The following is a 21,232-nucleotide window of genomic DNA, read 5'->3' as shown; positions in this document are numbered from 1 at the left end:
TTTAAGTAGAATTCTGTCAGTCGAACACTCAAAGGGTTATTCATGAACTTGTACCTTCATTGTGCACACGTATTCCCTTTTTTTATCATATTATACATTGTACGTAGCAACAACCTGGATATTGATTTATCGCCGTATCTGTAAAGGAATTAGAGGCTACCAAAGGCTACCATGGATACTAGTCAACAAAGGAAATTATGATACTGGACTCCTTGGATAGGACATTCTTTCATCTTGCATTGTTCACTACACAGTGGAATTTGTGCAGTAGTAGTACACATAAATCTTCGTTCAATCGTGATCCTGATTTAGCAGATACAGGATACCCTGTATACTTAACTTTCCTTATCTTTTTATATCATCGTCTTTCATCTTAAGCATACTTGCGATTTTTAATAGCAAAAGACAATCCTCGTGTACATAGTTTACATTTCATGCATTTTATAATAATACATTTTAAATTTGATTTTAATTCATTTTGGTTAAACTTTGGTGCAATACCTTCTGTGAAGAGGATAAATCTCGCTTAAAACAAGAGTCGGAATATTTTCTGCTATCATCATGATGGACATGGAGATGAACGCTGGCTTAGACGTAAGCATATCCTTTTAATATTAATATAAAAATTAATATAAAATGTTTAAAACGATCATTTTTAAATACATCTGATATATTATAATACATTTGCTAGTGTATTTAGTAAGGTATACTTGAATTGTTCGAATTTTCATTCCACTATTTCTCAAAATCACGCAACATTTGCCGTCATAATTCTTCAACTATACGAAATAAAAAAATCGACAAAAGTTATCCAAATAACAAAACATTAAATATCAAATTTTCAAGAATATTCTATTTAGAATATCGAGAAGTTGGAAAATTTCATCCCCTCGAAGAATCGCTTTCAGAATATATTACGTTTAAAACGATCAGTCCCTTGTCCTGTTTAATCGAAGCTAAAAACATATATGCAACGATTTTGGAGAAAATGTTTGTCACAGTTTATGTACCTCATTTTGTGTATGTATATTCGTCTACATTCATTTCGGTCATTATAAATCGAGCACGATCAAGTGATCATAGAATAATGTTTAAACAGCCTGCGCCCGACTTTTTACAAAGTTCTTTTTCCTGCTCGCTTTTATACATACGGTTTATTAAATTGCATGTTGCAATTTTTAGATGTAATTTGATAGCGTAATAACTTTTTTAACAACCTAATAAGTATGATGGACGACGATAAGCCAGGGAAAAGCAATGGACCAGATAAACAAGCCGATGTTGTTATTAAAATTGAACTCATTCAAATATCGATAACCTAACCGCGCGACTATCTGCGGTAAGACATTCTTTAAACGAAAGAATTATAAATATTTCACTAACTATACGTACTGTTTTTTTAATTTAATTCTGCATTAGAATCCTAGATTTCTTCTTAATTTCTTCAAAATAATTCGGAGACGATGATTCGTTTGAGACCATTGCGCGAATTCTAAAAATCATTGGTAGGATATAGTTATTAATCGAGTATTTTTTTAATCTTCTATAATTGTATAGATAATATTATTTTGACTCACTTAGGTCAGAAAAATATTTTTCAAATGAAAAGGATTACACTATTTAATAAATTGTCCAATTTATAGCTAGAATGCTTAGGTATAGTATATTCGGAAAAGAAGTAAAGTTAAAGTCTGTTACAAAAGTCACTGTATATCATGCAAAACGGACAATTTTATTCAGAAGTTATTTTATTATCACCTTGTTAAGAAATATGTTATTATACAATGTTGTAACATCTTTCTTAAGTTGAATCTAAATCCTAAATCTAAATCGAAAATTTTTCTTAAATGAAAGATTTAAACGAAAGGTATTTCGATAAAGTGTACGACGACTTTCGTGGTTGATTGTAGACAAGATTTGCCTTCTTAATGACATAAATAAAATTTCGATTAAATGTTTAATGCAAGTTTTAATTGTTCACTGTTCTAAATAATTTTATCTAAAATATTTTAAAAAAATTCTATAACGAATAAAATTTAGGTGATTCCTAACCCTTCGCACTCCGAATTTTATTTCAATTTCGTTATCAGCAGCTCTCAACGCTTTTAATTGTTTTATTTGAAATTTACTTTAACTAAAAAATAAGATAATTTAAATAAATAAAGTAAAAAACAAAATTCACTTAAATACCAATTTTATTCACACTATTGTTGTATTTTGTAATTTTTGAGTGTATGATATATCTTGAAACAATTTCCAGGATGCAATTCTGGTTTTCTTTCGCATGTTTCATAAAAAAAAGGTGGGACTGAAAGAATGTCGAGTGGGAGTCGACAAAGAAGTTCCTGAGATAAAAACCGATGTCGAGTCACACTCGACATAGGAGTGCAAAGGGTTAAAAAAAAAGAGAGAAAAAATCGGTGAAATTTGCAATAAATTTCTTTAATCTCGGAATTATTATACAATTTTACTACTCTGAATTAGAACTCCATTTTTATAACATCCTCACATGCAAACAACATCGAGATAATCCAACATGAATCAAAACTCTGTGCGATAATGTCTCGATTAAAGCTTGATAAACGCAAGGTCTCAGGCGTAGGATCAATCGCTAATAACGAGGCTACACAAACTCACAGAATCTCTGAAACTGACTTCGTTGAAACCTCGAATTAGATGAAAACTTGTGCTTCGACCATCAATGGTTGATTAGAACTCTCGTAAACTCGATAATAACAAGACAATAATGAGAACAAAATAGCATGGTGGTAAATTAACGTGGATCCTTATCGGGTTCGTGGCGGTGATTAATATCGTGAGGTCAGTGGCGCGGCTAGGTGACGATGATCGTGAAAAAGTCACGGAGGACGCGACGGATATCCTGTTAGCGTGGAATAACGCGTTTCAGGATGAGGGGAGCGAGAGCAGCGAACCCGCGTCAGAGGGCAGCTCGGCCAGCAGCACGTTTTGCGACCTCGAGAAGGATTACTCGAAGGTGAGTGTTTTTGTTCGCCTCGAACAGTCTTTAATTAAGAGGAATGATACGTCGAGTACGTAAGGCATGGTTTTTCGCAGGAGATCAGCTTTAATTGCTATGGTTGATGAGCGAAAGTAAATTGAGGAACATATCGAGATTTGTATATAGACATTAAAAAAAAGGTATACGTTAGAACGTTTATGGAAAGGTGCAGTGCACCTAGCGAATTATTGCGAAATTAGTAAATTCTTGGGGAATCAAAGGAAATTAGCAAATCCTTTGACATTTATAGAATATAGGATGCATCTGATGAATTATCAGAAAATCAGTAAATTTTTTAAGAGTCACAGGAAATTAGCAAATTCTCTAACATTTATGGAAAGTAAGATGCGCCTGATGAATTATTAGGAAATTAATAAACCCTTTAAGAATCGCAGTAATAATAATAAGTTAATAAGGTACATATTCAAAGGTTTCCTATTGAAAGATGCGAGTGTTTATTGCTACGAATATTGCGTGATCAAATTTATTGCACTTCTCTGGAAAGTGATTAAATTTTAATTGAATTCGTGTTGCCTTTTGTTTTTTTTTATCATGGAATATGGAATATGGAAATTTATGAGTTGATATTAAGGAAACATAAATTTGACAGAAATTGGCAAATCCTTTATTACATGAAATTTAAATTATTAAATGAACTATTAGGAGTTTAGTAAATCCTTTAAGAATCGAATTTGCGAGCAATAAAGAATTTATTATATAAGTTTCAGATTCAAAGATTTCGTACTCAAAAGTGCAAATGTTTATTAATATGAATATTAACTGACTGAATTTGTAGCGCGTTTCTAAACAGTCATTTAATTTTTATTGATTTTGAGTTGCTTCTTGCTGATCTATTCAAATTATTGGGGGGGGGGGGGTACAGTTGCCTGCCTTAGGAAAATAGCAACCGCTTGTTGAGGATTTTGAGTTACGGAGTATGTGAAATTTATGAGTTGATACTAAGAAAAAACAAATTGTGCAGTATTTGAAAGTAATTCGAGAAATTTAATCGTGGAATAATTGGAATTTGTAAATAGATTAATATTAAAAACGAATTAGAAATTAAAATCAAAATTATATTAGCTACTTTATTCTTTAGGTATTGCAAGAGATGAAATCCAATGAGGCACTGGCTCCTTTCATGGCAGAATACACTAAACTTTACGAGTCTCTGTACAAAGCCTACAGAACAGAAAAAGATTTGACGGAGAGATGTAATATGTTAAGGGTATAATCGATATGTATGTTATTCGTGACTAGTTAAGCTGTAGCTGCAAAAGCTTAAGTAAAAACCGATTCCAAAGTCTCAGAGTTACAAGGTGTATTTAGGTCACTTAGCTCTCTATGTAATAACAATTTTATCGAAATTTTAGTAAATTATATAGAACAATTTAATATTAGTTATATCAGTTTTATTATAAAATAATAAACTATAGTTACTTTAAATCTAAACGGAATACACTCTGCAACACAGGAAGAATTGTTTACAAGCGATCACAAAGTGTACGAGTTAACGCATACGATTTCTACGAATGAAAAAGAGATCGAGAAGCTGAAGCAAGACGTATTGAACGCGATAAAGCGAGCGGATGCCGCTCACACGCGCGAGCAAAATGCACAAGACACGATTGAAAATTTGAGAGTGAACGTACAGCAATTGAGTCAGGAAATTGCGCAGAAGAACAGACAGCTAGCCGCTACTGAAGAGTAAGTTCCTTCTTAATATTTTATAGCTTCTACTACGTTACTAGCTACTACTATATCTACGTGGTGTTTCGTTTATTTCGGATTCCTTCATATATATCGGTTATTTTTATCGATACACGAAATTGTGTCTTGTAATTTGTAATTTATTTGTACAAATTAATAGCTTCTTAAATATTCTCTCTTCTTGAATTTTTCGACTTTTTTTCAAAGCCAATAGGATTTGCCCTCTCATTTTTCAATCTTCCATATATATATAGTTTATATATATATTAACGAACATTAGACTGTGGATATTTATGCAAACTCACGCAATCGATCATTTCCACAAAAATATGAAAACAATTTAAAAAGTTGGACCTATGCAGCGATATATTTTACATATCAAGTATGATTTAGATATTTAGTGTATTTCTGTGTATTGTGTATGTGCAGTTTAAGCATGATTAATCGTTTAATTTTTCATAAACGTATAAAAATCCGCAGTTTAATGAAGAGAATCCTCGGAAGGATCCTTTAAAATCCCTCATAAGACACATGTTCCGCAAGTTGATATCAAAATACCTTTTACATTAGCAAATTCTTCACTCGATATCGACGAACATTTGTTAGAAACATCCAAATATCATGGCTCTGGATTTGTGTGCCATCCCGTATATCCCGCCTTTTAATTCATTGACCCTACGTGTCTGAAAAGTACAATCGCAAGCCAGAAAGACGTCGAGGATTTTCTCGAGTAGAAAAGACTAGCGTAAGAATGACTTGATCGTCGAAAAGGGGATTAAAGTCTCCGGTTGGTCTAGAAATCCTTGGCAGCCACAGTTCTGCGTGATGGTAGTGAAACTCATGACGGAATTTCTGAATAGCCCGAGGATTTAATTTCCATCATCGTTTCAGATTAATTCGATTCAGCGTTATTGACGAATCGATGTTCCCCCGGACGTGAGCATGCATGTTTGCCGACGGTGCAAACAAAATCCTATCAACCTTAGGGAATATGTAGTACGGTTCCTGCTTATTACCTTTGAATATTTAAAGGATGTAATTTATGCATGAAGCGCTAGAATTATCAAATTTTCTCGATATAATCGTGTTAGCTATACTTTTCAAAATAGAAAATATGGTATATATCATATACCATGTTTAATGGATAGCGAATTTTCCATTTATTTTTATTTTTCAGTCGTTCTAGATTTTCCAAGTAATAGTATCTTCCCGTTATTCACGCTTTCTGATAATTTTCTAGCATAGAAAAGCTAACGTTAATCAGTGAATTTGTTCGAAGCGTATACCATATCAATAATTTATTAACTTTCATAGTTGAGCTATTCAGTTCTCCAATTTGCAATTAATATTTAACGTTAATTTATCGAAATAAAAAAAAACAAAAGAAGAAAAATTATGTTACGAGCAACCAACGATCATCTTTTAAATCAATGATAATCAATCAATGACGATTAATCAATGACAACCTTCGTTTAAATCGCGTCAGTTTACCTGGCAAATTTCACATGTTTATAGTAAACGGTATTGTCATCAAGACATCGATCCGCTGTATGTACATACATTGTGATCACATCGAAGCCACACGGATGTCCAGAGTCTAATCCCCGAGGAAGATACCACCGTGTTCGATAGTGGATCGTCTCCGTTCAGTCAACATGGCTACAATGCAATTCCGCTCCAACGGGACCATAGTTCGTAGCACAGTAGTTCGTAAATATGTTGTGTTTCGTTTCTCTGGTTCGTATCTCGACAAAGGATTAGGCGAGGGCTGTCTTTAACTTCTGGCCAACTGCCTTACAAAGAGATAACGCATTGGATCGATATCACTGGTCTCGCGACAGCTTCGTAGTTGCTTAATAGCTAGGAGCAGCCTGAATTTCTCTCGTACCTGTCTCTGTACTCTCCCGTTTCCTTTATATTTGTTATGTGCTGTCCTCGATATTTGTATCTTCTTATATTTCTCTTTTTCGTCGCTTTGTATTTTTAACTTTTTTGTTATACATGTATACATAATTATGTATACATAACAAAATATACCATTATTAGTAATTATATTATTTTTATATATACAGGGTGGTTGATAACTGGTGGTACAAACGGAAAGGGGGTGATTCTACGCGAAAAAGAAAGTCGAAAATATAGAATAAAAATTTTTCGTTTGAGGCTTTGTTTTCGAGAAAATCGATTTTGAATTTTCGCTCGGTACGGCTGCGGTATGTTATAACGGATCTCACTGTAGATCGTTGTCTCGATGGAAAAATTAAAAAAAAAAATTAAAAAAAAATGTTTATACTATATCTTCGATTTCTTTTTTCGCGTAGAATCACCCCCTTTCCGCTTGTACCACCAGTTACCAACCACCCTGTATATTGCTATTAATATAATAATATATTCTTGTATCACTGTTTATTTCGCTTTTTGGATTTTAAACTCTCGCGATAAATTAGATGACATGTTTGTAGTTCTTCGGGTTTCGATTCTGCTCATGTTAGTATCTACGTTGCGCTTTGTTCCGACATTTCATTTTCAGGTCTGCCCTGAAGAAGCGAACTGGAACGTTGGTGAAATATCAGAACAGAGTACAACGTGAATACTAATAAGATCTTAATAAGATACTAATACGGTTTCTAAATACCAAGAAAATCCAAAGAACCGCAAATATGTTCATTTGTTATTTTCTTATTTTATTGTTTGCCTTTTCTGGTTCTATTAAAAGAAAGGTTTTAACGATAACTTTAAGGATATGCGACAACTGGGATATCGCGGCATCATCAATAATGAAGACGTTAGCAAGTAAGTAATTAGCACGAAGTAGCCGGTTTTTAAAATTTATTGCTAACGATAAGCTATACCATTGTCGGAGATCGTTAAGCTGGTAAAAACTTCATATCCTGATTACCTTATCATATCGAATCGCATGAATTTAAAATTTTCAACGTGTCCCACGAGTTCAGAGACCATGTCTCTTACCAGTAACATCGTCTCTACAGTGTCTCTCGAGCTTTAGCTCGTATATCAGGTCTCTCAAGCTCTCTGTATTCTGACCAATCACCGACGACGCGACCACAAGAGAATAACAGCAATGCATAAACGTCATAAATGTGGTCGCAAATGAACCACTCAAGTTTTTAACATGAGAAGACATTTTCATGAAAATCTCAATTAAATTCCGTCGATAGCTTTCTTAATTGCTTTACACTTGTTTTACGAATATTATATGTTTCAGAGTTTGAAATTTGCTAAACAGCAACTAAAACTGTTAGTATATTCGTTCTATATATAATGAGCTTTCTTTTATCGTCAAAAACATTAGCTACGAAGACTCCTATTTTAATATACGTTTTGTATTCTTTATATTAAGCAATAATAAAGAAATTTAACAGTGTTCCTCGATTCAATGGTTGCAGCACGAGCATCGCGAAACAAAAAGAGAGTCTTGCACAAGAAAAGGAGAAGTTGGTGAGCGAGATAAACACATTAAAGCAGCGACTGAAGAACATGGCTTTGTACATAGAGGAGCTGGAGGATAGAAGTAGCTCTGCCGGCCATCAAATAGCCGAGATGCAAGAAAATCTGGATATACAACTGAACGAAATCTCAAGAGAGCGACGAGGCAGACAGAGGGCAGAGGAAGAGGCCTTGCAGTTGCAAGAAGGACTTGCGATAAAGACGAGCGATCTCGAGGTGATGGATCTTTAAACGCTGTAATTTTGGCGTATGTTATGGGTAAACTGCGAATTTTTATGCATTGGAGGAAAATTGAAAAGATGTAAAAATGCATAGAAAGTTCATAATATAGAAAAACATATTAGTATTCAAAGCATAATACCGATTGCAGTATGTAGTAGATAAAAGGGAAATGCATATGAAGCTCATAGTATGCAAAAATATATAAAATGTCCAAAGTATAATATTATTATACATTTCGACTAATTTTTAATTGTTAATAATTGAAAAACAAAACCTAAAACGTAATCTTTTGATTCTTAATTTTCATCTCATTTTAGCCTCGAGAATAACATCTGAAATTTTGTTACTCCTGTTGCAATATTTAGAATATTTTTACAATATTTAAGATATAAAACAATTTTCTACTTAAGTTTCAGCTGTTAAGTTTATGTTCATAAAAATGTGAATTTGCTTATCAAGCTGAATACCGGTGCACGTAACAATTTTCAATCCGCCAGTTTAAACATCGACTTTAACGTCGATCGTCTAAAATCTCTCGATTTGCGCCGGCGAGAAAGTCGCAAGATTCGCGCTTAAAAAGTTTGTGAACTTCTTTCAAGCTTCTTTCTCGACCGAAAAATCAAACGAATCGTCTTTTCCTTCCCCGTTAATGCTTCTTACCAAGCAAATGCACGCGAAAGTTCAACAAGTTTCTAGCGGACTACAGTAGAAACGAAACGAAACGAAACGGCGAATCTTGATCGTAGCAGCAAGTTCCAAGCACTCGATGGAATTTCGCTTTCAAGAACAAAGCTTATCTCGACGAGGTGATTACCGAGCGGTTGTAAGACGTGACTTTGATCTGCAAATCGAAAACTTCCGCCGGGAATCTTGTTGGGCAGTTCTGTGGAGATACACGATGGTGATAGTCTCGTGAAACCGGTAGAATAATTTATAGGCAGCTGCGATTTCGTCTACTTTGAAAGAGTATGATTAAATTTAAGTTATGGATTTGATCAGTGATTTGGTTTGCATTTGCTGTTCGTCAACTTTTGCTTTTTTTATCGTTGGTAGAAGAAATTTAAAGAGTAGTTTATTGCGTAAGTTGGTCTCATTTCTTGTCACGGCCGAAGATACATCCATATAAATCTTTCCTTACAACTAAATATGAATAAAAAATGAATATTGATAATATAAATAGGGAAACGCTTATTCATAACTTTGACCAACTATATTATAAGAAGTTATGCTAATTTTTCTCTCCACTATCATTATTTACTACTTTTTTCTATGACACAGGATTTAAAAATATTGTATATAATAAGATGCATATCCATACAAATCCTTGTTATGTTAATGTTATGTTATTATTCTCTATCATTATTTAATATTTGTTTCTGTGACATAGGATTTCAAAATATTGTATACAATAAGTTATTGTATATAATAAGATACATATTCATACAAAACCTTGCTTACAACTAAATATGAATAGAAAGTGAACATTGATAATATAAATAGGGAAATGCTTGCTCATAACTTTGACCAGCTGTACTATGAGAATTTTTTCTCTTCTCTAAATAGGATTTAAAAATATTGTATAGAATAAGTTCTTGTATCTTCAAATTTTCAGATTCTGATTTCAAATAATAATCATACGTTAAATTAAATTGTTATGTAAATTTATCTCATTTATATACTTCACACTGTAAATATCATAGTGACAGATGTTAAATAAAGTAGGACAAACATTTAGTTTTACCACCTGAGAATTGAATTGAGGAGATGAACTCGCGTGAAAGATTAAATTAAATTAGCACCATAATAACACATAGCTAACCTAAATAATTTAGCAGTGACTTATCATATATCGCTGACGTTCCATTTAATGTTTTATTTGAAATCTGCAATTGTCACAATTTATTCTTTTGCGCTCTGACTTCAAGCTCATTTTCCACTTTCAATACTCGAAGTTTCGTCGCGTCTTCACCTATTCAATTTCATACGAAATTTTTTGTTCTTATCGATGTTTATTCTTGCGATTAACAGCTTTGTATACTTTGCTAGACGGCAAACGAATCGATAAAAGCAGCAGCTGCTAACGTAATAAAGTTGGAGAGTTTGCTGAAGGAGCAAAGAACATCCGGCGAAAAAATGCAAAGGGAAATAAACAAGTTGTCGGTAAAGAAGTTGAACCTCGAATCGGATCTCGAGAATGCGAATAACCAAATAGAAAATTTGGACAAGGAAATGTTGGAGAAGGACAAGCAATTGAAAGATTGGAAGCAGAGCATAAACAGGTACATAAATGATGTTTTAGGATGGAGAAGTATAATAATTGAATAAATAGCGTTCCTGAACTCGTTTGTTTGCGTTATATTTTAGCCTTTATTGTAATTATATTTTTGAATAACAGGAAGCTAAACGATATATGTAGTCATACTCACAGAATTTTATAAAATGAAACAGATAATGATATTTCACAGTAACATTTAATCGATAATTTTGTTCAGTCGTATAATACGCTCTATTAAGTACCAGACAGTTTAATTCTATTGTAATGCGACAATTTACCGAGAATTATAGATATTACAGCTATTTTTTACATTTGTTAAACGAGTGTTTTGCAATTTCTGCGGCATCGATGCACTAATAAATAATTATACATTTGTTCCTACATTAAAACAGTATAGACATGGTCATGTGAAATTTATGATCGTTCGAGCGCATAATACTACGTTGAATTACTTCATTTATTTAGAGGTAGCCAGCATGTAGAAGCATCAATCTGTAATGCGTACATCTGCTATTATTTAACACCGTTCGTTATTGTATAGTTACCTTCTACTTGCCATTTAACGTTGGTCGTAGTTGACGCATATATCAGGTAAATGCATATCGTTTAACTAAAGTACTTAACAATTAAGTAACCTAACGTAAATCGAATATAAACTCTTAAATAATTTCCTAATGAATCGCCAGTTTCACGGAAAACTGAATGTCTTGTAATTTCTGATGTAACTCTATTCTAGGATTTTTGTGAGCAAAGTGTTTTCATTTTCGTACTTTCGCGTAAAAACACGGCGGCTGCAAAAAGTATTGGCATTATATTTACTATAACATTTACATAATAATTAATTGAGTCCAAGTATATTCGTATCATCAAATAGTACAATTGTATGATTATACAAATATGATACTATGAAAACGAAATACACAAACATAGAACCTGATAAAAAACTGCTTCATAAAAAGAATAAGAATATGTACCAGTGCTTTCTGTACCTTTTGTAATATTTGTATCGAACAAATAATTTTGTGACTAAGTCGCTGTTTTAGTTTTTTTGGTACAGATAAACAAAGTTAGATAACTGTATTTGAACTTTTATGACTGACCATGTTTCCTTTTGAAAATAGAGGATTACAGTTTTTCATACAATATCGTATTTTTATTAAGTTAATTAAATAAATGGAAGCTAAGTAAAAATATACTTCATTCACTGAATATTACGATAATTCCTATATATTTTTATATTATGCATACTCTGCGCAATTTCGCAGTTTCGAATTTCCTATAAATGCATAAAAATCCGCAGTTTACGAATTAGTATCTTGCTACCAACGTTACACTTAAATTTCATCTACAATTTTTGGGATGGGTCGCAGGATGAGGGAAGAAGTCTCGAAGCACAAGACTCAGAAAGAATCAATAACGAAGCGATGGCAGAAGATTGAGATAGAGAGATCAACCCTGGAACAACAGCTGAAGCACACATCGGTGAAATCAAAGAACGCAGAGCATCAGAAGATAATATGCCAAAAACAGCTAGTTGACAAGCAGCAAGAATTGGAGGTTCATATACGCGAGAAAAATGTCTTGGCTCGTACCAAGGAGAATTTAGGCGACTATATTAGGAGAATGCAACACGAGCTGACGGTGTGCGAGTACAGTAGGAGGAAAATCGAACACGAGCTTGACACTTCATTGCGGGATATTATGGACGTTCACTCGCTCTTGAGCGCAGTGGAGAAAGAAAGGGATAAGCATAGCTTGACCGCTCAGAATTTGGCACAACAGGTGAGCTTTAGTAATTGCGATAGAAAGGTAAAATAGGAAAATAGGAACTCGTAAGATTCTCATAAAAATATAATATTCATTTGCGTTTGATATTGTTTAATTTCATACAAGTTCCTGAAAAAATGTATTCGACTGAAACGAATATCGAAACGAACAATTAAGCAATATACGTATAAATTAATATACGTAAATCGACATATACCGTTAACAATAAGTAAAGTAAACCAATAATTTATCAGACAGGAACGAAGAAATTGAATAAGAGTAGATAAGTAAAGAGGTAGATGAAGAATTACGGATAATTAACGAAAAAAGAAATAGAATGCGAACAAGATATGACGTAACTCTAAGTAAGACATGGCATAACTAGTAAGAGGAACGAAAAGTGGAGAATTTGATCGTGTGCAACTGAGCGAATAGTATAAGACACCAGACTAGGTTAGATAAACTGAGAGTGACTCACGCTTGAGCGAAGTGGAATGGGTCGTGGATCCGTGGTCAGACAAGTGAAATGATACCATATTTGTTCGGGCAAGGAGAATAGTGCTGTAGTGAACAATGTAGGGCCACATATGTATAACTGTACATTATTCACGGTTATCCAAGCAAAATTCTAAATTCTACGAGTAATATATAGAGACTACGGAAGTAGTAAAATTTAATATTCCAGATGATAATTTGACATTTTTATTGCATCGTTTTTCAAAATTAATAGAGCAATAACTTTAATAAGCGAGAGATTTGAGTCTTTCTTCAATGTGGTCGCTTGAGCGTTTTTTCTATTAATATGCTACTAATATCTTGTATTTATATTTATCCACATCTACGACGTGTATGTAACTATAAAATTTCGTTCTCGATTTGGCTAATTCGTTTAAAAAAGTCCCACCTCTAGCATCAGATTAATATCTCCAGTTGCTGTTTCGACGCGATATGTACGATATATATATATATATAACCACGTAATAGAAATTAAAATTAATTTTACCGTTAAAGAAACTTGCATATATTTAGCAATTGGCGGAAACAAAAATTTGGAACTCGTTATTAGATGTCGTGGTGGATTTGCTATTTATAATGTTACCGTCTGACCGATAAATCTTCTTTCCTATCAAAAACCCTCAGGAATTCGATAAAGTTCATTTATCACACGCGATCGCGATCGATCAAGCTTCCCGCTGCTCATGCAAATCGAAAATGGCGCGTATGCGATAGGATAAGCGGAATTATTCAGGTGTACTGCGTAATCGGGTATAATGGAAGTAGTAGAGGTAGACATGCTGTTAAACATCTATCTAATAATAGGTGTTGATATAGCGTGAGCTGTCAGCCAAGTTGTATGGTAGACGTGCAGCCGAGCGATCGGCAAGCGGGTACGGTTGCTGTGTGCACAGACATCAAGCGAATTGCACTGACGGATATACGGTTTGCCGGCCAGCGGGAGGTAAAGGTAGACATAGGTCGGTCGTTCATTTTAGGTTTGCTCAGGATTAGTCGTGAGATCCGTCCGAAAGATTTGCGACCAGACAAGGCCATCATTCCAGGGGTGACTCCGGTAAATTGTTTATAATCTTCTTATTAATGGGCTTTTTTGGTGTAATCCTGTATGATTTGGCAATTCATCACGAAGATTTGGTACAGCAAAGTAACTGTGTTTTCCTAACGTTCCCCCTTTCGAGGAAATTGATCAATTTGTTACCTTTGCATCACTTTACAACTTTTATTGATATAGCAAAGATTGAATATTGGTTGAGTAAAGGTAGACTTGTGGAGATTTTCTACCTGTAGTTATAAAACTAGGTAATGTAAAATAATTCGTTACTATATTTGTCACCTTTATTGTTTAATATAGTGGGTATATGTATATATACATTTGTACGTAAACCTTGATATTTTTTAAATTCACTATATAGAATTTTTTCTTTTTAATGTACTGGCTATATACCAGAAATTTCATTACAGAATATGATGCATTATTTAGTTGTATTTTTGATCTACGTCAATCATTAACTAACTATTGTCATAAACTCTCTAAATAATATTTCATTAGATTTACTGATACAACTCGTACAAACGTACATGTGTGATGAGTATATATTGATAAGCAGATATGTAATAAATTGAATTTACTGTATTCGAGGAAATAGCGTCTTAATAGTGGTTGAACGCATCGTGTGTAACCGCATCATATAGATAGGCGTATATGGCCAGTACAATCCGATGTATATAACCTGCTCATTTCATGATTGTACATGAAATTGTAATTAATACCAGATTAGTAACTACTACCAAAGATAGGATCTACACTGTACGCAAGGGTAGAATTTGATCCAAGCGCTTTACAAATAGCGATTACACCTAATGGTACTATGATCCTCTTCTAGTACCCTTTTCAATAGCTTTGTGCGAATATCTACGGATGAAACGTATGTTAAATTTCCAAAAAATTTTAGTCTTTTATAGCACGTACGTAATGTTACGAAATATTTCCAGTGAATCAATGGTTTTTCTCTATAAAATGTATTTATACTCGTGGAAAAATTTAGTGAAAATATAGTTGGAAATTTTTCTTTTATTTGCAGTGAACAAATGCGTTATTTCTCGCGCTAATCGTTAAATTTCCACTCCGTAACACCGTTCTAAATTCTGTTGTTCTAAATTCTAACGTTTCGTACTTGACACTCAGCTACTAAAACGCTTGTCAAACAAACTTTCTACGCGCCCTTCGGAGTATCCATTATTCATACACAGTGCTACTCGACTAAGGTGTGAATTATATAACTACTAACTATTCTGGTGTAACAAGACACACAAGGTTTTCGTTACACTCATCGTCAAGTACTGAAACGGTTATGTCCTTTTAGATGATTCATTTTCGTAAATTTTAGTTTTCAGGAACATCTCGTTACTAGAAGTGGCAGTATTTCCTTCTTGCAACAATATCAAGTTACAAAGTTTGTGACATTATATGAATTGCTTAACGTAGAGATAGTATTTAATATTCATGGGTCAACCGAGTAATCGAGAATCTGATTTTATATTTCTTTCAACAATTTCTTTAATTAATTTAATTTAATTTATTATTATTATATTTATTTATTATTATTTAATTTAATGTAATTTAATTTAATCCTTTGGGTATTCTACGTTGAAATGTATGCAAAAGTTTCAAATATTAAAAGCTTCCAATTTAATTGTAATATACAATTGTTAGTATAATATAAAACTTATTAAACTTCATTTGTATGGTAAATTAAAATTATCATTTTTGGTGGGATCTATGTTCAACACACTACAATTTTACATAGATTTTGAATTTTATTAAGTTTCCTATATGTATACAATTTTTCTTAACTTATTATTTTTAACTTCGACTAAACTTGCAAAACAATTTTTGATAGAATCTATACAATAAAATTCTATACTAATATTAAAATAAATTTTCTAATTTAACTGAATATAATAAGACGTTGTGCAGTATAACCGTATAACAATATAGAATTTATTAAATTTTAATAATAATTTGAACTTGGTTGCCAACGTAAATGTTAAAACTTGCTCATGTTCATGCAACGTCTCCACCACCAGCGTATAGAAACGAACACGTCGATTTGCATACGTCACTAATCGAGTCGTGTAACTTGGTCGCGTTAATAGGTGGAGGAATACATAAGCGAGGTGAAACTGAAGCAAGTCGAGATCTCGAACTACAAGAAGCGGCTAGCTGAAGCCGAGGCTAAGTACCGTCAGCAGCAGAATATGTTCGAGACTGTTCGGGCTGAGAGAAACGCATGTGGCAAAAGCCTGACAGAGGCGCACGACGAGATACAGGAGTTGAAGAACAAACTGAAGGTGTTAAGCCACCAAATCGAGCAGCTGAAAGAGGACATCGTCACCAAGGAGAGCCAACTGATCAAAGAGGAGTTCAGTAAGCCGCCTTCTTCGCTTTTGACAACCGTTTGATACGCGTTTCAACAACACTTAACCTGTGATAATGTGTTAATTGAGTTTTGGCGGTTTTCTGTTGTACAGTTGGCCTCGTTCTTTGGTATCGGGCCAATGTTTGGCTAAAGTTAGGGAAGTTGGTTTGCTTGTTGCAGGCAGGAAAAGGGATCTAGTGAATACGGGTCTGTGGATAAGTTTTAATTGTTAAACTGTGTTGGGGAAGGTGGCTAAGCTGTTAAAGTGGACTTTCCCTGATCAGAAAGTTTTTTGATAAATAACAAAGTATTCTATTCACGATTTCTTGTTCACCTTTTACACGTACATTGAATGATATATTTACATTTTCCAATATTCGAAGATCTCCATATTTTTTACCTTTCAAGCAAAGTTGTATTATATAGATTATCATTGAAATAATGTCTGAATATTTTTGATTGAATAAAGAGAAGCAAAGATAACAACAAAAATGCTAAATGCACGATTTTAGCTAAGAAGAACAGTATTTAACAAAATTTCGAAAAGACAAAAATTTCGGCGAGTTTTCATGCTACGATTTGCCTTGCAGTACGCAATAAAGTAGAAAAGGAAAGAGAAGGGTTGAGAGTCGAGCTGCAATCCAGCCGCAAGGAGGTGTCGGAGCTGAAACGTGAGATCGAGTCGATGAAGCAGGAGGAAAAGAGCTTGAGGCAGGTGATCCAGCGCGCCGAATCGGACATTGCACGACATAAGAAGGATATCGACAATATAATGAACGAGAGGGACATGTTGGGAACGCAACTGGTCCGAAGAAACGACGAGCTGAGTCTTCAATATAGCAGAATAAAGGTTTTGCATGGAACCCTTCAACGAGGAGAGGTTCAGTATAATCAAAGGCTGGAGGATATTAGGCTGTTGAAGTTGGAAGTGAAGCAGCTGAGGACAGAGAAGACTCTGCTGATAAAGAATATTCAGAACATGAGTGATCTACGTAAAGAAGTGTTCCATTTGAATCACGACTTGACAAGAGAGAGATTGAAAGTGATGGCATTAGAGGAGGAAGTGCAAACGCCGTTGAACATTCACAGATGGAGGAAGCTTGAGGTTTGATGTCTCGATTATTTTTAATATTATAAATCATCGTTTAAAAGTGTGCGAACATTTGCTTATCTTTGACATATAACATTATCGAAAACGTGAACTGATTTATTTTTCATATTTTTCCCACAAGTAATCTTCGCGCCCAAAAGTCCGAATCGTATCTATCGTATATATCTACACCTTTTAGATAGTGTCATGGAATGACAGCCATATAGATCTCGTTATCTGAAAAAGTTTTGTCTATCACTTAACACGTGTAACCTACTTTCCTTGTATCTGCCACGTGCGATCTACTTTTGTTGCACTTGTCACGTACAGTCAAAAATTTTTAACGTTCCGTCAATTTTTACATAAATATAGATTCAAGAAGTTCTTATCTTAAAATACAACAGTTTTTATTTATGACGAAATATTGTGGGAATGCTTAAAATTTTCTTGAAGGGATCGTTAGAAACGATTTTAAAAAGATACGTAGTTCCGATTCTCGAAAATAACAGAATACATTATCAAGATTTCGCTATCTATATCGTCGACACTCTTTACCTCACAGGTAAAGATATTATTTTCCAATGAAATAGCTACTAAATTTTAACAGGGTTCTGATCCAAGTACCTACGAACTTTTGAAGAAGATACAAATTCTGCAAAAACGAGTGATAAAAATGGCAGCTGACATGATTGAGAAGGAGAAGAAAATAAAAGACACCGAGAAACTGTATATGAATCTACGTGAAATTCTGTCGAAGCATCCTGGACCTCAGGCCATGGTTTCTCTCAATAAAACTCAGAAAGCATTGCGCGAGAGGGGGAAGAAAGTGAAGGTATAAAAATAAATTTCTTTACAAAACTGTTTCTGGTCAGAATTTACATTTTATATTAACGATCATAAAATATCGGAAAAGCGAGATTCAAGATTTCTTCGCCTATCGTCGATCTGGTCCTATTTATTACACTATTCCCTTTTTTCAGTGTCTACTAGCTGAGTTGAGCATGTACGAAGTTCAAATGGGCGAGTACAGGATAGGCATGGATAGAATGAGCATCGAGATGAACGATTTGAAGAAGAAATACTTCATACAGAAGAAGAAATTACACATATCGAAAGAATCGAAACCGAAATCTTTGACTCAACCTGTTTTCCCAGCTATAAGTCAAAGTCAAAAGAAATTCTGCGGGGGCGGCTTTAACATGGCGACTCCAACGCCTAGAAATTGTTTCGTCGTGGACTCTGAGTGCAGATGAACTTGTATCGTTCGCCAAAAAGCTAACGCACAGAAGGTGCAGCTCAGTCTGTTTGTTGAGACGACAATGCGACGCGACGGTGTAATGAAAATATAACAGTACACTTTGCAGGATTTCTGTGTGTGCTTTTTCGTCTATGAAACACTTTTTGCTCACGAACCTTGTTTTTCTATCTTTGTTCTCTTTAGAATTTCCGTCAATATTTACAAACTGTGGGGAGACGTCGCGTCGTTACGACGATGTTAAAGTGTGTCATCGACAAGTGGGAGAAAGGAGGAGAAGAAGCAATTCATTTCCATTTTCTCTTTTGTTTTGTCTTGAGTTTTTAAAGAAGATTCTACGAAAAGAGTAGAAGTAACGATGGAAGAAGTCAGAAGCTAGAATTTTATTGATTGTGTTGTTTAGTATTTGAGGATGACGTTCTTCATTTTGACGGATCTAAAGGTTGGACCAACTAAAATGTCGGGATTTATTTGCTTTGTTTTCAAGGGTGGTGGAGCAAATGTTGATGTTTGCTTTTACCATGTTAACCTGGGTAGGTTAAGGGATTTGTCGAAATACTACGAAGTTTTATATGACTTTGGTGGATATTTCTTTTGAGGAATTTGGAATTGATTTGATTGTATCTTTTAAGCAATAATTAGACTTTTTATTTTATCATGATGTATTTGTAATGTTTTGCAGTAACAGAAGTTTATAATATTTTTTAATGCTTTAATTAAAAAATTCATTGTCGTATTTCGGAATTATTTCTCTCTTTTTTTCGATGCCCACTATTTCAGTAGTGTATAACAATTTGTATAGTACTTTTAATTACTATTCCCCAATTCTTTCACATTTTCACATATCTACGGCTCCAAACATGCCTTCTGCTTTTCAGCTTAATCTGTGGTTTACTGTAGCAGAGAAGTAATAGCTAAAGCAATTGCATGACCACAGATGAATGCCACGAGAGTATTCATTGACGCGTAAATCTATTGTCGCTCGAACAGGCGCCAAATTAATTACGCTTAGCGGTAATAAAAAATCTTGCAAAAAGAAAGAAAAGAAACCGGAGAGGAGGAAAAGAATAATATTTCACCTTTCCCTTCTATTTCTTAATTTCATCTTTAGAGGAAAAAATGTAGAAGAAATCGTGTACCGTAACCTAAATCTCTTGCTTATTTAAATTCTCCGTAAATGCACAAAAATTATTACATTAATTTAGAACTATTGCAGTTAATTTACAGCCTACTATTATTGGTTGAATTTCTATACAAACGCATATTTTTGCGAATACAACTAAAGAAGTGAATCTAAAAATATAAGTATTTCGGGTATTTCGTACACATTTGCGTACTACGTACATTCAGTACAATATTTATTTTAGTTATTGATGAGTTTACTTTAATCAATTAACAGCGTTTGACGTGTATACTCTTCGCACAGAATAAAAAATTACCGCTTATTATAAAGCTCCAAATTTTGATAAGAAGAAATAAAAATATCATGTAGCGATATGTTTACTTTACATTGCCAGTAAACTGCTATGTATTGCAATAGAAGCACTACAAGAAAATATTTCTCCATCTTGTAGCTGTTATGTGTTTGAACTCATACGTATCATAAAAAAAACAACGGAAAACTAAATCGATTAAATTTTTTGGTCGAATGTGCCGAACAAATTATTGAGGAATATGCAATTCGGCAAACACAAATTTCGATAGCTGGTTGCCCAACTGCGAGTTCAACTGCAAAACCTACACGTCTTATCGAAAAACATTTTCCTAATTCTATATTAGCTATATCATCAAAAGCAAATCCACTTCGAAGATGCGTCGTCTGTTCAAAAAATAAAATTCGTAAGCAGTCGCGGTACTGGTGCTTCGCTTGTGAAATGTTACTTTGTTTGGTATCTTGTTTTGAAAAATATTACACTGAAAAGACTAACTGAATTTCTTATATTTCTTTTTTATTTGTATTGTTTATGAATTTTATTATTTCGTTGCAATTTTGAAATATTCTATAACAATAACTTCTTCAACAATGAATTGTTAATTTTTTCGAATAAAAATGTAAGCCATCATTGTTCTGCCTTAATTTTGATGTAAAATTTATAATAGTAGCATTTGCCCTGCGTTTGACGTGTACACTCGTCATCGCTTGATTTTATTTACGCAGCCTATGAGAGATTTCTAGAACTAAATTCTGCAGTTAATTGATTAAAGTGTTCTCATTAACAATAAAGTCGTCAATGACCACCAAAAGTACATAATTGTTAATTATATATTTGCAAGATTAAGTGGCTCTCGTTTATGTGGAATCGAATAAGTCAATCTGTCTAAAAAAACTAACGCGTTATAAATACTTTTAGAATCATTCAAGTTAACCAGTACAGTATTACAAATTTAAATCTTCCATATTAAATGGTAAATATCCGAATTATTGCAACATCAATTTGCAACTGTCAATGTCAGTGTACAGTGTATGTAACATGTTACAGTTTATGAAGCG

General features: G+C 33.7%; 1 protein-coding gene across 1 annotated transcript; it reads left to right on the top strand.

Moving 5' to 3' along the window:
- Positions 1-564: 564 nt before the first annotated feature.
- Positions 565-18,869, top strand: LOC117211460 (cilia- and flagella-associated protein 58-like). Its single transcript, XM_033455372.1, has 10 exons — positions 565-594; positions 4,119-4,247; positions 4,494-4,726; positions 8,137-8,413; positions 10,466-10,698; positions 12,065-12,476; positions 16,134-16,404; positions 16,987-17,501; positions 18,094-18,318; positions 18,467-18,869. The coding sequence occupies exons 1-10, from the start codon at positions 565-567 to the stop codon at positions 18,737-18,739; spliced, it is 2,598 nt and encodes an 865-aa protein (XP_033311263.1). The 3' UTR covers positions 18,740-18,869.
- The last annotated feature ends 2,363 nt before the right edge of the window (positions 18,870-21,232 follow it).

This window comes from Bombus bifarius, unplaced genomic scaffold, assembly GCF_011952205.1.
Source record: "Bombus bifarius isolate JDL3187 unplaced genomic scaffold, Bbif_JDL3187 scf7180000008234, whole genome shotgun sequence".
NCBI lineage: Eukaryota > Metazoa > Arthropoda > Insecta > Hymenoptera > Apidae > Bombus > Bombus bifarius.
The sequence above is the reverse complement of the archived record's forward strand: the minus strand, read 5'-3'. Positions and strand labels throughout refer to the sequence as shown.

Coding starts and splice junctions, on each gene's coding strand:
- LOC117211460 (XM_033455372.1), top strand. CDS start 565: ATGGACATGGAGATGAACGCTGGCTTAGAC. Junction 4,727..8,136: donor CAGCTAGCCGCTACTGAAGA/GTAAGTTCCTTC, acceptor CAATGGTTGCAG/CACGAGCATCGCGAAACAAA. Junction 18,319..18,466: donor AGAGGGGGAAGAAAGTGAAG/GTATAAAAATAA, acceptor CCCTTTTTTCAG/TGTCTACTAGCTGAGTTGAG.